Raw genomic sequence first — 14,781 nt, 5'->3', positions numbered from 1 at the left:
ATGTGCAGTGTTAATGACGGGTTTTTTTCTCCTTTTCTTTGGTGAACAAATCTGAAAGGGCGGGGTTAACTGATATTAATTGTCAGAGGGGAAAATATCATGGCTAGTTTCGTTTGAAAGGCATCAACGGAAAAACAAACACAGAAAAAAGTGATGAGGTGAAGAAAGACACATTAAGTGTGCTGTCGTTTTAGATGTCACAAGCTACTTTGTATAGTCCTATATCCCTGATATTAGAAAGAATTAAAATGAGTTAAAATACACCTTTATTTTGTTACAGATTTTGAGTTCAGATGGATGCCTAGCATGACTAATGAGTAGTTATCCTCCCCCCAAAAAAAACAAAAAACAAAAAAACAACAGACTTCTAATTCACTCAAACTGCTTTCTAATAAAGAGGAAGCACTAATGTAACTCACCTCCTCAGTCGGGGTGCAGGGTTACATTAGGTCTCCTTTTCCTTCCCCCCTCTCTCTTACATTCAAACCCTCTTTTAGTTCACACTAGAACAGGCCGCCACACCATCATTTGGTTTAATATGAGTGGAACAACTAAACCGCACAGACTTTAAATGATCAGTTAGTTGAACCTTTTATTAATATGCGCAAAGAGCTGCAAACTAATATATATATATGTATATACACTGCAAACAATAAATACACAATCCAAAATAAAAACACCTCTGCAAAAGAAGTGGCAGCGCTTCGCATCAACATGTATATGAGGTACATTGCACTTTTGAGATTTGATCTGTGCATAGGTGCATCTTTGATGTGCAGCTCAGAGATCCACAATCCAGCACATTTCTGTTTCTCTGACCGTCAGACTGGCTGACCCGAGGTCACGTCAGAGCTTTGTTTTATATCTATATGTAACAGACAGTCGGTTCCTCTCCTTCCACGCATTTCATACAACACAGCAGGCATACTGCTGGTTGGTTGACCAGAGTTTTTTAATGCCTGTCTACATGAACACATCTCGAGAGGCGTAGGCACCAAAAAGTGAATCTGGAGCCAAATGTAGCAGCTGCAGCAGGGTACACAGAGCAAATATTTTCATGGGGTAGTATCAGAAATAGGACCTTTGAATATGTAGTCCTTTAACTTCTATTAAACCCTTTGAGAAACAGCTATCCAGTGTACTCCTGATATGTGCTCTTATCATTTGTTCCTGATGCTCAAATACAATCCTGGACTCAACATATGTGGCTGTGTCTCTGTCCTTGCTATAGATATGTGTTAATGTGCAAAATAAGGTTAAAAAATGAAGAAATAAATGAGAGTTAGAGCAAGCTAGAGGAGCAGAGAGGAATGTGTTATATGAGGGTTAACTACCACACTGATCCCAGAACAGACCGCATGTACAAATCAAGTTCTCTCTCTAGTTCGTTTTCATCCTCCTAGTCCTCCTCCTCTCTCCTTGTAACCCTGTTTTTACTCCTTGGGATGAAAAAGCAAAAAGGGCCCAAATCTACTCCTGCAGGAACAATTGGGTTTTATTTATTTTTTTAAACTGCTGAGATATGAAGCGATCCTCGCTTGTTTGTCTCTAGTTAGTCTGCAGTTTTTATGTTAACACAAATGGATGAGTATTTTACTGACTCACTAACTGACACTGGCACGATCGGGGGTTTAGAGGCGGCGTATGTACACAGATTGAGGAGGATCTGCACTTTTCTTTTTTCAATATAAATACCAATAAAGGGAAGTGACCAGAGCAGATTATACAGTGTGCTTGTGAAGCTGCAGGGTAGCTTCTGAGTGCATCCTGTGGAGTGTGTGTGTGTTTAAGTGTTGTGGTTGAGGTGTCGTATGCCTTGATGGTAGAAACTGTTTTTAAGTCTTGTAACAAGCGTGTTACATCCAGCCTTTCTCTATCCTGCCTCAAACCGTACCTTAAGCATGGCCTGCTGGTCTTCGTGTATTCCACCTGTGTGTGGAGAGGTGAGGACGCCTCGCTCCACAGGGTCCTTGTCACCAAAGACCTACAACATCATCTGCAGCAGATGGAGTCACTGTGCATCGTCAACCATTCGGCGCACTTTACACAAGGTGCTGTATGCGAGAGTGATGCAGAGGAAGCCTTTCTCCGCCACAGCACAAACAGAGCCGCTTGAGGTATGCTAAAGCACATTTGGACAAGCCAGCTTCATTCTGGAATAAGGTGCTGTGGACTGATGAAACGAAAATTGAGTTATTTGGGCATAACAAGGGCGTTATGCATGGAGGAAAAAGAACACAGCATTTCAAGAAAAACACCTGCTACCTACAGTAAAATATGGTGGTGGTTCCATCATGCTGTGGGCTGTGTGGCCAGTGCAGGGACTGGAATCTTGTCAAAGTTGAGGACACATGGATTCCACTCAGTATCAGCAGATTCTGGAGACCAATGTCCAGGAATCAATGTTATATACTTATGTGGTATGTGTATTTTGACTTTTGCTGCCATGATGCCAGGTCTCTGTTGAAAATGAGATTTTTAATCTCAATGAGATTTTTTACGTGGATAAATAAAGGACTAATAATAATAAAATAAAATAAAACAAAGCTGAAGCTGCGCCGGGGCTGGGTGTTTCAACAGACAACGACCCGAAACACTGCTCGAAGTCCACTAAGGCATTCACGCACAGGAACAAGTACAACGTTCTGGAATGGCCATCTCAGCCCCCAGACCTGAAAATTATTGAAAATCTGTGGTGTGAGTTAAAGAGAGCTGTCCATGCTCGAATGAACTAGAGATGTTTTGTAAAGAGGAATGGTCCAAAATACCTTCAACCACAATGCAGACTCTCATTGGAACCTACAGGAAGCGTTTAGAGGCTGTAATTTCTGCAAAAGGCAGATCTACTAAATATTGATTTCATTTCTTTTTTTGTGGTGCCCAAATTTATGCCCCATCGCCAAGATCTTTCCGTTTACACAGACCCTCAAGACCCTCTGTGAACACAGCAAAATGCCTTTGTATTATTTCTTTTACTCAAGTCTTATCTGATCATTTGAGGAAGAAAGAAAACACAAGCGTCCCCAGTCTGTTTATAGTAAAACCAGAAACGATAAATTAACAATTCGCTGGCCGCTTAGAACAACATTTAAAAAACAAAAAACCCATAGGTCAGAGTATAAATCCCTTTGAGGCAATAATAATTTTAGGTTACTTTACAAAAGTAAAAGAAAAAAAAAATGGTACATTTTAAAATCCTTGTTTATGGACAGAATTCTTCCTGTTGGACACAAGAAGCAGACTCCAAAAGAACTTTGAGGCTCTGCAGAAGTCTGATTAGGCTGGTGTTCATGCAACTGGCTCACTGTGGTGTGATAATACCACAGTGAGCCAGTTGTGATAATAGTGTATTTCATTATTATCACTATTAATAGTGACAATCTCAGTGTATTTCTCAAAGCATAGGGTGTAACAAAGAAATGGATGCTCCTGATGGGAACAGTGAAGACGGTTGGAAGTCCTAAAACCTCTTCCTTTGTAATGGGCAGCAGTGGGTGACTCCTCTTGTTACAGGCCAGTTATACCACAGACAATCCAGCTAAAATTCTCACAGAATTTCTCACAATTGAGAAAGTTCTTATTTCCTTCTGACTTTCCCATCTTACTCTTGTTTTTATTTTTGAAGTACATTTCCTGAAAAGTCCCCCATTTCTATGATCAGAGATGTGAGCCTGATCTCACAGGTTAGGGTTCGGTAAATGAACAGTCATAACATTTATTTTTTTCATTCACAACATACTAGATATTATTCTTTGGTTCACAAGCTGGACCAGCTCTACCAAGTTATCTATCACTGTACTATGCATTTAACAGCATTAACCCTTCAATGCCTGTAACAAAAAACTAAATGTCCTTCACATGATCCAAAGTGGGGTCTTCAAACAGTCCAGCACCTGGAACTGTTTGTGTACTTAATAATATATTGCTGAGCTTCTCTAAGTTACAGTAGCTTGTGTTAGTACGTGTACACAAAGACATAAACGTTCAATGATAAAAACACACAGTAGAATAAAATTGTAAGAAGTCATCAGTTGATGCAGTTTAAGGACACTTGTTCTTCTGTGCAGTCTCACCTGGAGCTCACGTTTCTAGTTCATGCCATCATGACCAAAGATTCTTCAATTAATAGTTTAAAGATGTCCATGAATGCACTGCTAACTGCTCTTCAACCTTATAAAACTCAACATGCATTTTGAATAAGAAACACTTTTACAAAACCAAAAGCTTCACTGTGCTTAGTGATTTATCTGTCTAAAAAAACCAGGTTCAGTTTGTAACTGAGAGAGCGGCTCGGTGGCGCTGAATTATATTTCCAATAGAAACACAATTTCATATGTTGTAGTAACAACACACTGCCACAAGATGGCAGCCTAGACCTACTTTACCATGCTGTTCCAGTAAAAAAGAAAAAGTGAGAGAGCCTTGAAAGAGTGACAGAGACACTTTTTATGAACTCATCTGTAATGTGTCACCTTTTCTGTAGGATGAAGAAGTGCTTCCCTTCTTTTAAAGTAAATACAGGCTTACAAAGATCCTCTAAACATGTTTCTGAAATAATCCTAAACACAACCATTAAATCAAAAATGCAAGAAACAATTTATTTAATCACTCTTCTTAACTTAATTCCTTAACTTATTACAAAATAAACAAAGACTTTTCTGCTGTCTCACCTCTGTCAGTGTTCATGCTGTTACAAGAACAGGTGGAGGTGCAGGTGGAACTTTGACTTCACTGTGGTTTCTATGTGCAGGCAGGAGTGGGACATCTCAGAACAGCAGCGGATTGTCGAGCACGGTGACTCCTGCTGCGACGCCCCCGTCTGAGTGTCCTGAGCTCTTGGTCCTCAGCAGATGGCCCACACACTCATTTATCACCATGTCTGCCTGTAAGAAAACAAAGAAAAGGCTAACATTAGAAACAGCCACCAACCAATCCCTTTTACTCCACCGCCCAAAACCAGTGAGAAACACTAGCTAATATTAACTTGGAATCAAAGTCCACTAATCCCCAGGCTCCCAGCATAACATACAGTCCAACACAAACTCCACAAACTGTCTTGCTTCAGCTGACTTTCCTTCACCTTCTCTCCAGAGAATCTGTTGTGCTCTTTTCAGCACGAAGCCACACTCCTGCTCACTGATCGTCACCTCTGTTTAACCTGGTCTCAGCAACTTTGTCCCATAGCTTGCACATCCTTTCCACCTCCATCTTTCTTCCCAGCCAACTGATACATACCTTTTCTCCTTCCTTAAAAGCCAGCCTAAGAAATACGATTTTATAATTGCCCAATAAATTAAACTGCCATTTTCAAAGTATTATCATCAGTAGAGGTCAGCGAATGTCGCTCGGATCTGCTGCACAGCTTGAGGCTGGTCCGGGAAGAACCTCTCCAGGACTCCAGGTCTGGCGAGCACTTGCTGAACCTTCTTGGTACCAGCCAGGTGAGCGCTGATATCTGGACTCTTCACAGCTCGACAGCGCTCCATCAGAAGACGAGCATCCCAGCTCTGCAATTGAAAACAGACAATGAATTCTCTGCTTGCCAGCACACCGACCAGCAGAGCGTGACAATAGTTGGTTTATATTACGCTGAGATTTGACAGACAGAGACAGAAGAATGAAGGAGAACAACACAGAGTCACGCTATCAAGGAGAACTTGGACGGTAGATTCAGCAGTTTGGCTTGAAACTTGCAAACTGTTTTAACTTGTTATGTCCGATTAACTTTTCCTTCCAGGGTGCTCGGCAGTTTTCTTTCACTTGTTTCCTGTTCCTGCCAGCAGAATGCACACACAGCTGCAGTAACTACACACAATGTTGCAGAGAACATGGAGCAGCAACAAACATGTGTTGATCTCTAATCACCCATTCAAACTGACACAGCGACAGAGGTCTGTTGTCACTTATATCAGCCAATCAGGGCTAGACTTGGTATTGCTAAGCAGGGAAAGAAATAAACTCAATGATAATGACGTTCCAGTTTCTCATGAATACGAATCAGTTTACGCAAGTCTGCAGGTTTCACTTTAGTGTTTTTAACTAAACTCTTTGATGTAATCATTCTGAGTGCAAATCAAAAGTTGGACCTGTTCAGAAGTGTAGTTGTCAGGCATGTAACCGTTCCTAAAATACACCACGGCGACCTGTTTGCTGTCCCTGAAGTGAAAGTGACACAAAAGACACATTAATCCATGTGGACACACAGCGACCTCCACTTCCTTGAAGCCTCTCGTGCTGCTGTCCACTGGGAATCCCCACATGTGCCTCTTCCCAGTGTCTATGACATGTAACAAATATAATAAAATAGCAAGGAATTATAAAGTCAATGACAAGATTTTCCATTTAGTTTAATTTAACAGTAGTCATTTTGCAGAAGACAGACATTTGGTTACTATAGTAAAAACTATTATGTCAAATTAACCAAAAAGAAAAAGAGCCAACAAATGCAGACACTTGGCTGTCTTCAGCAACAAAAACGCCATCAAAAAAGTCACAGTCATCAGAGCAACATCAGAGAAACAATAAAGTCTAACCATGGAAGGTTTTTATAAATATATGCATAAAAACACAAAACAAATAACATCAACAATGAGCACCTTTCGCTCATTGCACGCTCCAACAGTTTTGCAAAAGCTTCCCTGGAGAATCATGGAGAAAATACTTTTAGTTCCTGGAAGGAGCTCAAGGGTCTAAGTGTAAAGAGCAGACATGTTGACAGATGCTGGCCAATATCCACTCCTAATCGGGTCCTTTAAATCAGGGCTGCACTGCTGCTGGCATGTTTGACATCTGTATGTCGCCTGGTGCACATTATAACATCCTTGGACCAAAAAGAAAAATAAACAACATGACTAATACATCACTGCCTTCACAGATGACTTCTGTTAATGCAATACCATGTTCTGATTGTACAGCAAGGGCAGAAAACATGCTTCATCACACTATGTTCAAATCCATCACCCTAACCTAAATAGCAGGTTGCTGTTTACTATTAATGTTGATTAAAATCACTATTTTTCCTGCTGACACTGTGAAGTTTACGCCCCCACAGGAGCAGTTTCGAAGCTTCACTGTTGGCAGAATGCGAGCTACCAAAAAAGAGAAAACCACTTAAATAGATTATTTCTAACTGGATGTAGACACATATGAAAACCAAAATTGAGTATCTCATGAGGAAATACCTTGTATATTGGTGCAATTTTGACCGTCCACTCTAATAATACATGTGGTTGGAGGAATGGCTTTAGAAAAACATCAATAACACTTTCTCTGTTGTGGAGTGGCTGATGTTTGTGATGTAGAACATCCCCACAGAACCGTTCCTCTGGAAGACACTCTGCACATAGACAGGACTTTTTGTAACAAATTCAGCAAAATTTGAATAACTGAAAGTAGTACGCACTCAGATCCAGCCACTCTTGACAAAGGTAGCAGCTTCTATTTTGATATTATAGCTCAGGGTGGCTCAGTGTACTTCACTATGAGCTGACAGTTAAAAGGACATTTGTCAAATTCATGTGGTTTTATAATTATTAAAGTTCTCACACGCTCAAAGACATAAATGTCAGCCAACAAGGGATCGCTCATCAAGCTTAGCTATATAGAAAAGTACATTATTGAGATGAGACCAAATAACAGCAGGGTGAAGACAGTAGCAAACAGAGGATGACCAACAGTTTCTGTGTCAGTGAGACATTTCAGCTGGTATGGCCGTGCTTCTTTCCAGCGCTCAGCAGCTTTCTGCTGCCAAAAGGACCGTGACACTGCCCTACTTCTTTGAGGCTCAGGAGAAGGACATCAATCCAAAACAGCAGACAGCCTTTTCATATTCTTTTCTCTAAAGAATGCAAATAGAGTATTTGCAAATATGAAGTAATTAACAAATTTCCCACGTATGGGACTAATAAAGGTTATCTTATGTTATCTTAATCACCTTTGTTTCTGCTAATGTCACTTTTACAAATCGTGTCCCATCAGCTCTCATGGCTGAACTTTGGCTTTGAGGGTCGGGGAGGACAAAAAGCTATTAAGGACCTTTTGATTTGCAATCCAGTTCTTCTCTAAAGACATGACTTATTTCTGTTTCACTCCTGGACCAGACTGAATGTTTTTCCTTGATGAGCATTACACCAGTGAACAGTCATCCACACAGTTCTGACAGGATGAATTGTACCAACGCTGGCGGTCCTACCCTCACAAGAATGATTATTTTTGTTACCAGTCCAACAGTTGACTCTACATAAAACTACTGATACAGTACCTTGAGTCGGAGCCTGAGGCTGGGATCAGACAGCAGATGAATGCAGCGCTCCATAACATCCTTAGTAATGCTGAGGTGGGAGGGAAGCTCTGCTTTCACATCATGACTACCAATATCTGACACATCCTCACACTCAGTGGAGGGACCTCTGCAATGGCACCACATGTACAGTTATTCATCTCCTCTACACTCTGAATCTAATATAACCACCACTACAGTCTACAGCTGATATTCCACTGGCCCTTAGACAGACCTATTACCTCGGTCTTCAGTGTCATCGTCCTCTATTCCAATGCTCTCTGCCAGTTCTTTCTGTTTGCAGTAATTCAGCAGGAATTGGCGAATGCTGAGGTCTTCCTGGTCACTGGAGCTTTGATTGGAGCTGGCAGACTTACTGGTCCTGCTACAAGTGGAAGGAAACCACCTCGCTAAAGGAAAAACAAGACAACAATATGAACATAGGTTTGGTTACAATAAAATAAGTCAGTTGATCAAAATCAGTGTGACACAGACAATGATGTTTTTGGAAAGAGCCCATTAGTGACATTTAATTTATACATTTTTACTGTGAGGGCTTGTAAAACTTCTGTATGAATATTAATTCTACAACAGAAAACCACTCAGCATTTAAACCATCACGATGTATTAAATGTTTCCAAAGATGCTGATAATTTGATAACAAGCAAAGTTATATATCCTGAAATGTACTCATTGATAGAAACTTTGAAAGGCACTGCAGAAAACAAAGTTAAGCAACACAGAAAAATGTGGTAGCGAATGCCTTGAGTCACATTTTCTTCCTTATACGTGAGACTCAAGCTGACATCACTGTTGAAATCTTACCCAGTGCCTTCATGAGCGCGTGCAGCACGGAGCAGAAAGAGCAGCTGTGCGCTCGTAGCTGAGATCCAGATCCTGAACCATGTCCCCGACCAGCAGGCTGCAGTCAGAGTGAGTCAACAGAACTGTCAACACCCGTGGAGCCTGGCCAACAAGACAGGATTACAATGAAATACAGTACAAGCTCAGGGCAGCACAGGCTTAAGCAGACAAAGAAGGAAATGGGGTAAATCCTCCAGCAGTCATTTCTGTCTCCATTTTGGGCTAAAAACAAAAACACGTCATAACTACCTGTGGATGCTGGCTGAGCCTCTGAAGGTTGAGTGATATGTCATTAAGCAGGTAGTCAGAGTTCTCATTGATCAGTTCCTTGAGGGAAGCGTATCCACAGGCCTTGCTGATGTCCTACATGGAGCTCAGCGTCACCTGGCTGACCAGCAGCGTCTCCTCACCAGCTTTCTCCAGCACAGCATACAGCGAGGCCATCAACAAGGGACGGAAATTGCAGCCCAGCGCCTGAGCACAGCAGGCGATGCCCTCGAGTTGGATGCACAGCTGACAGATGTTGCTGTTGAGCTAATGGATCGTGGATGCAGATGTTGATGATGAAGGAATCACTTGGAGAGAGCTTGTATTTGAGTTGCTGGCATCACTGTTGCATATGGAGGGGAGTCTGGATGGACTGAGCAGCTACGCAAAGAGACAAAACACGTGCTAATGCACTGCTTTCTAACCACTTTTACACATGCACTGCAGCTCGGAAGTTTTCAAGATATTGTCCATGCACGTGAGAACGCAAATGTCTGACACACTTAGATCAGACATTAAACAGCCTTTAGCCTTCCTGCTCCTGAGTGAAAGCCTGTATTATATCTCACTGAGCTCATGTGGGGGTAGCACAGATTAGCCTTTCTCAAAGTCAAGAGTGGGGGCCAATTTAGGATCTTCACTCAAATTTAAAATACAAGGGAAACCGATGTATTTCCTTACATAAACAAAAACCACACAAGCGCTTATAAAATGCTCATCCTACCCAGTCATACGCAAAGTGTTAAAATCAACGTGTGATCCACCTGCCACTAAGAGATATTATTTCTCTTTGGTAGATGGAAAAAATGTAATCAAACTCACTGTCAGTAGCTACAACAGCACATTTGTTATAATATGATGAATCAAGCATTTAGATATTAAATAGTATTGAGGGAGACAGGATCAAATACAGTGGGGCAAAAAAGTATTTAGTCAGCCAATTGTGCAAGTTCTCCCACTTAAAAAGATGAGAGAGGCCTGTAATTTTCATCATAGGTATACCTCTAACTTGTCTGAGTTTTAAAGAATTGATTTGCAAATTATGGTGGAAAATAAGTATTTGGTCACCTGGTGTTAAAACACCAGGTAGGTCCCATCATGGTTGTCACAGATATTTGCTTCTTGGGCTTCCCTTAGCCCTGCTCGTCCGCCATTGCCGCGTTTGAGTTTTGGACGAAATGCATTCTGGGATATTTAGCTGTACCAAGTCCACACAAGTCACCACCGATGCATGCTCGATAAAACGGGCGGCGCGAGAACACATCCGGGACTTTTTCGCATTCTCGGCTTGATGCTTACCCACAAAGTGGCTAGAGAGACAGAAAAAAGACAGAAAAGAAACAAAAAACACAACGCCAAAGAATGTCATTTGCACACTAGCATGGAGAATAAACGTAGACACAGTGCACCCAGTAATTTTTGAACTTACAACCAAGTTTCAAGAGCAGTACTGGTATTGTACCGGTACTGGCTGCTGTCTCATTGTTCAGAGAGCCTATCATTATGCAGAGAAAGGAATCTGTGTCTCTGGACCGAAATGACTGTACGTGTAGTGCTGTAGAAACAATACTGCCCACAAACCTTGATGTTTCTATATGTGGAAACCTTCAAGTATGCATATCCTCCTGTAAGGGTAAAGTAATGGGACATTTGCACTTTTTGCATGTAAGCCTGTCGGTCTTAACTGGAAGTTGCACTTGAGCTGTCTTGGCATCTTTCCCTTGTTTGACTCACCAGTTTTGCCCTGAGCTGAACCGCTGCCTCCTTCTCTGTTGTGGTACTCAGCGGTGACCAAGATGCTGTAACATGCAGATGTGATGACTACGACCCACTCACAGTGTGATCCTGGCTATCAGCTCCAGTCAATGCTGTGTAGGACACGTGATACTGGAGGACATGAGCATTGGGAGGTACCCAACTGATCACCATGCTGACGGCAGTCTCATCAGAAAGCGTGAGGCTGGTTGGGCCTCCACCAGAGCCTGCAGCAACATCATAGAAGAGATAAAGTACTACAGCTAACGACACTTAACACTCACTTTCTTCCTTTATAGGAGGAAATTATTTTGGCAGCAGAGCAAAGTGGTTTTTTTAGAAAATAAATGTAAAGTATAACAGAGAATTTGATACTTTGATTTGATACTTTAACCTCACTACATTTATTTCATAGCTTAGAGTTCTAGTTACTCAAAGATGAGAATTTAGATGTGAAATTTAACCTTTAAGTGACTAGTACTTTGAGAACTGCCATCAATTACACAATGAAGTTCATTGACGTACAGGTTATTGTATTAGTAATGCTATATTGTACATAGAGACACAATATGACAGAATATGACTGCTGCTAATGTGACTTAGGTAAATGGTTTCAGGCTCTCCCCTCCTGAGTTTGAGAAATGTTCAGGATCAGAAAATGTGTGACTCACAGGTGCTGTAGCATACGGCCACAGCTTCACTCTGAGCTCCATCTCCATAGAGTGCAGACAGTGATATCTGATGCTCCTTAAGACACAGGACAACAGTTTATTGAGACATTGTATTTTTTACTTCATAATATGTACTCCAACAGTCCAATAGTTCTTCCCCACCTGTCTCAGGTCGCCTCCACTTAGTGAGGTAAGAAACATCATCATCAGCTGCAGCTTCCCAGCGCACCGTGATGTCACTGTCTGAGAAATTAGTTACCCTAAGGTCAGAAGGAGGAGGCACCTTCACTAGAAGAAAAGAATAATGTGTATGGGAATTTTTTAAAAATGAGAAAGCTACATTTTGACATCTTTCATTATTATTATTATTAATAACATTTACAGTACTGTGCAAAAGTCGTGAGCCACACGCTGAAGTATTTCTTTGGACATTATCTGGTTTTTCCACTCCTTTTTAGTCCAGTTCTTGTACCTGACCATTTTCTGAGTAATGTTTTTTGTTTGTTTGTTTTTTGTTTGTGTAAACACTTGGCACTGACCATTGTTGGAGAATTAAAAAGCACCTAAGTCAAGGAATGTGTGTGCACATAACAGAAAACTTGGGAAAGAACCAATTTTAAATCTTTAAGCACTTTGTTACTAGCGGCCTGTCACAAAAACACTTTTTGTATAGTGTTTTGTTTTTTGTTTTTTTTTTTTAAATCTTGTGAATAAAATGTATACAAATGTGTGTGATTAATCACAATGTGTTAGTGTGTAATCACCCTGAGACATGCATGCCTGTCTGCTAGCGTCAGATCTAAAGCCATTTCTGATTTGGAGATGCAGGCTGCAGATTCTGTCCAGATTATCCCAGCTCTCGTCACTAAGCATCCAGTCTTCACTTATCAAATGTGTAAAATTCAAGGCTGGTCCTTAAAAGCTCCCAACAAGGCAAAAACTGTGAATCTAACCAAAAGTGTATTTCCTGTTTCTCCCACATATTGGATTCCACAGTTCCTACAAGTGATCAAATATACACAGTTTTTAGATCTTGGAGTCCCTTTGCACAGTGATAGAAAAACATTACCATTGGAATAACTGCCCACCCACTTGTGCTGCTGGAAAAATTGCCCTGATCTCTGCGCTTAGGCTCAGAGAGAGGTGAGATTTTAGCCTTTACAAGGAGATCACCCAGGTTTTTGTTCCTCCTGAAGGCTGCAATTGCCTTGTGATCCTGAAGCATATGTGTGTCCTGAGTGAACCTTTGAAAGTTGCTCTTGATAACTCTGACCAATTTGCAGGTGGAGGGAGAATATGTGATCACCACTGGGATGAGGGGAGAAACATCAATTGGCTTGGTCTGCAAGAATGAATTGAAACATTTTCTTAAAAAGGACCAACAGTACCCCCTAGTGGAGAGAGCTGAGAATAAAATCTTGACTGCTTCCCCCAAATCACTCTGTTGAGTGCAGATCCTGTGAAATCTCAGTAATTGGGATTTAATTATCCCTGCAAATGTGTGTTTTGGGTGAAAACTTGTTCTGAACAGTAAGGCATGTGTATCTGTAGGTTTGAAAAAGACTTTAACATCTAATTTGTGGTGATTCGGGAAATTTGGGCCCTTAAATGTAGTTGTGTCTAAAAAATCAATTGAGGATTTATTAATGGTGGATTTCAGTTTGATGGAAGCATTATGGTCATTAAGAGTCCTCAAAAACACCTCAAAGTCTCGCTCAGGATGTTGCCAAATCCCCCAGGTATCATCCAAGAATCGATAATAATATAATGGCTTTTTAACACATTTCTCCAATGCAGAGGTCTCCCACTCTGCCATGAAGATGTTGGCATAGGCTGGGGCAAAGTTTTCCCCCATTGCCGTACCCTTAATCTGTAAATAGAATTCCCCGTTGAACTCAAAATCATTCCTCATGAGGTTTATTTCCAATAATTGTAACAGTTCTTTATCTGGTCTTCTCTTATCTGGATATTTTTGAAAGATTCTCCTTATGGAGTTGATTCCCTCTCTAATGTCTATATTTGTATAGAGGCTGTCATATCAATGGAAAATAAAAAAGCATCAACGGGGACTTCTATTTGTTTCACTTTCTCTACACTGTGGGCGTAAAAGTCCACTGCTGAAGGAGCTGCTCAGTGCTCGTACAGTCTCATGCAGGGGGTGGGAGGTGTTGTCCATGATGGATGTTAGCTTAGACAACATCCTCTCCTCCCCAACCTGCTCGATGGACTTCAGCGGACAGTCCAGGACAGAGCTGGCCCTCCTGACCAGCTTGTTGAGTTTCCCCCTGTCCCTCTCTGCCATTCCACCACTCCAGCAGACCACAGCACAGAAAATAGCAGACGCCACCACAGTGTCATAAAATGTCCTTAGGAGCATCCTGTTCACCCCAAAGGATCTCAGCCGCCGTAGCAGGTGGAGACGACTTGGACCCAGTAGAGTGGTTGAAGGAAAAGGAAAACGGGGACAGGTGAGGTGCATTTCATGTCCCCGGTGCTATGGGGGGTTGCAGAGAGGTGTGACGAGCTCTGGTGGATGGGGGAGGGAAGTGCTACTGAATCAAACCTGTTAAACAACTGGTTCAGTCTGTTAGCCAGAACCTGGTCTCCAGACTCTGGACCCCCTCCGCTCACAGTGCTCCGTCCAGTGATGGTGTTCAGTCCTCTCCACACACCTCTGGTGTTGCTCTGCTGGAGCTGCTCCTCCACCTTCCTCCTAAAGGAAGCATTACATTTAGAAAATAAAATACTTATTTTATATTTGTTTGTATTTTTGTAAGATAATACGCTATATACACGGAGTTTATCTGGACGTAGTGTTTCAGTGTCATCCAAGTGACTCTAGAGGATGAAAACCTGTTGGAGTGTGTGCTAATGTCTATAGCAGGGGTGTCCAAACTACGGCCCGCGGCCCATTTTTAATTGGCCCGCAAGAAATTTTATAAATAG

The 14,781-nt window shown here is 41.6% G+C and overlaps 1 protein-coding gene and 2 long non-coding RNA genes across 3 annotated transcripts; all 3 read right to left on the bottom strand.

Moving 5' to 3' along the window:
• Positions 1-5,306: 5,306 nt before the first annotated feature.
• On the bottom strand, positions 5,307-6,404 carry LOC109198796 (glutathione synthetase-like). The gene is made up of 2 exons (XM_019354180.2): positions 6,087-6,404; positions 5,307-5,507 (listed from the first exon to the last, which is right to left on the bottom strand). Exons 1-2 carry the CDS (start codon positions 6,258-6,260, stop codon positions 5,322-5,324), a joined length of 360 nt encoding a protein of 119 aa, XP_019209725.1. The 5' UTR covers positions 6,261-6,404; the 3' UTR covers positions 5,307-5,321.
• A 240-nt stretch (positions 6,405-6,644) lies between these two features.
• Positions 6,645-8,302, bottom strand: LOC112845485 (uncharacterized). Its single transcript, XR_003218310.1, has 3 exons — positions 8,261-8,302; positions 7,182-7,336; positions 6,645-6,820 (listed from the first exon to the last, which is right to left on the bottom strand). It is a non-coding gene; the product is annotated as an uncharacterized LOC112845485 (long non-coding RNA).
• A 1,130-nt stretch (positions 8,303-9,432) lies between these two features.
• On the bottom strand, positions 9,433-11,161 carry LOC112845486 (uncharacterized). Its single transcript, XR_003218311.1, has 4 exons — positions 11,144-11,161; positions 10,991-11,034; positions 10,478-10,719; positions 9,433-9,790 (listed from the first exon to the last, which is right to left on the bottom strand). It is a non-coding gene; the product is annotated as an uncharacterized LOC112845486 (long non-coding RNA).
• Between the last annotated feature and the right edge of the window lie 3,620 nt (positions 11,162-14,781).

This window comes from Oreochromis niloticus, unplaced genomic scaffold (genome assembly GCF_001858045.2).
Source record: "Oreochromis niloticus isolate F11D_XX unplaced genomic scaffold, O_niloticus_UMD_NMBU tig00007554_pilon, whole genome shotgun sequence".
Taxonomy (NCBI): Eukaryota; Metazoa; Chordata; class Actinopteri; order Cichliformes; family Cichlidae; genus Oreochromis; species Oreochromis niloticus.
Note: the sequence above shows the minus strand (reverse complement) of the source record. Positions and strands in the feature narration are given on the sequence as shown.

Excerpts from the sequence above, each read along its gene's own strand:
- LOC109198796 (XM_019354180.2), bottom strand. The coding sequence starts at position 6,260 with ATGTGGGGATTCCCAGTGGACAGCAGCACGAGAGGCTTCAAGGAAGTG. Across the intron at positions 5,508-6,086 it reads ACAACTACACTTCTGAACAG|AGCTGGGATGCTCGTCTTCT; the intron begins GTCCAACTTTTG and ends TTTCAATTGCAG.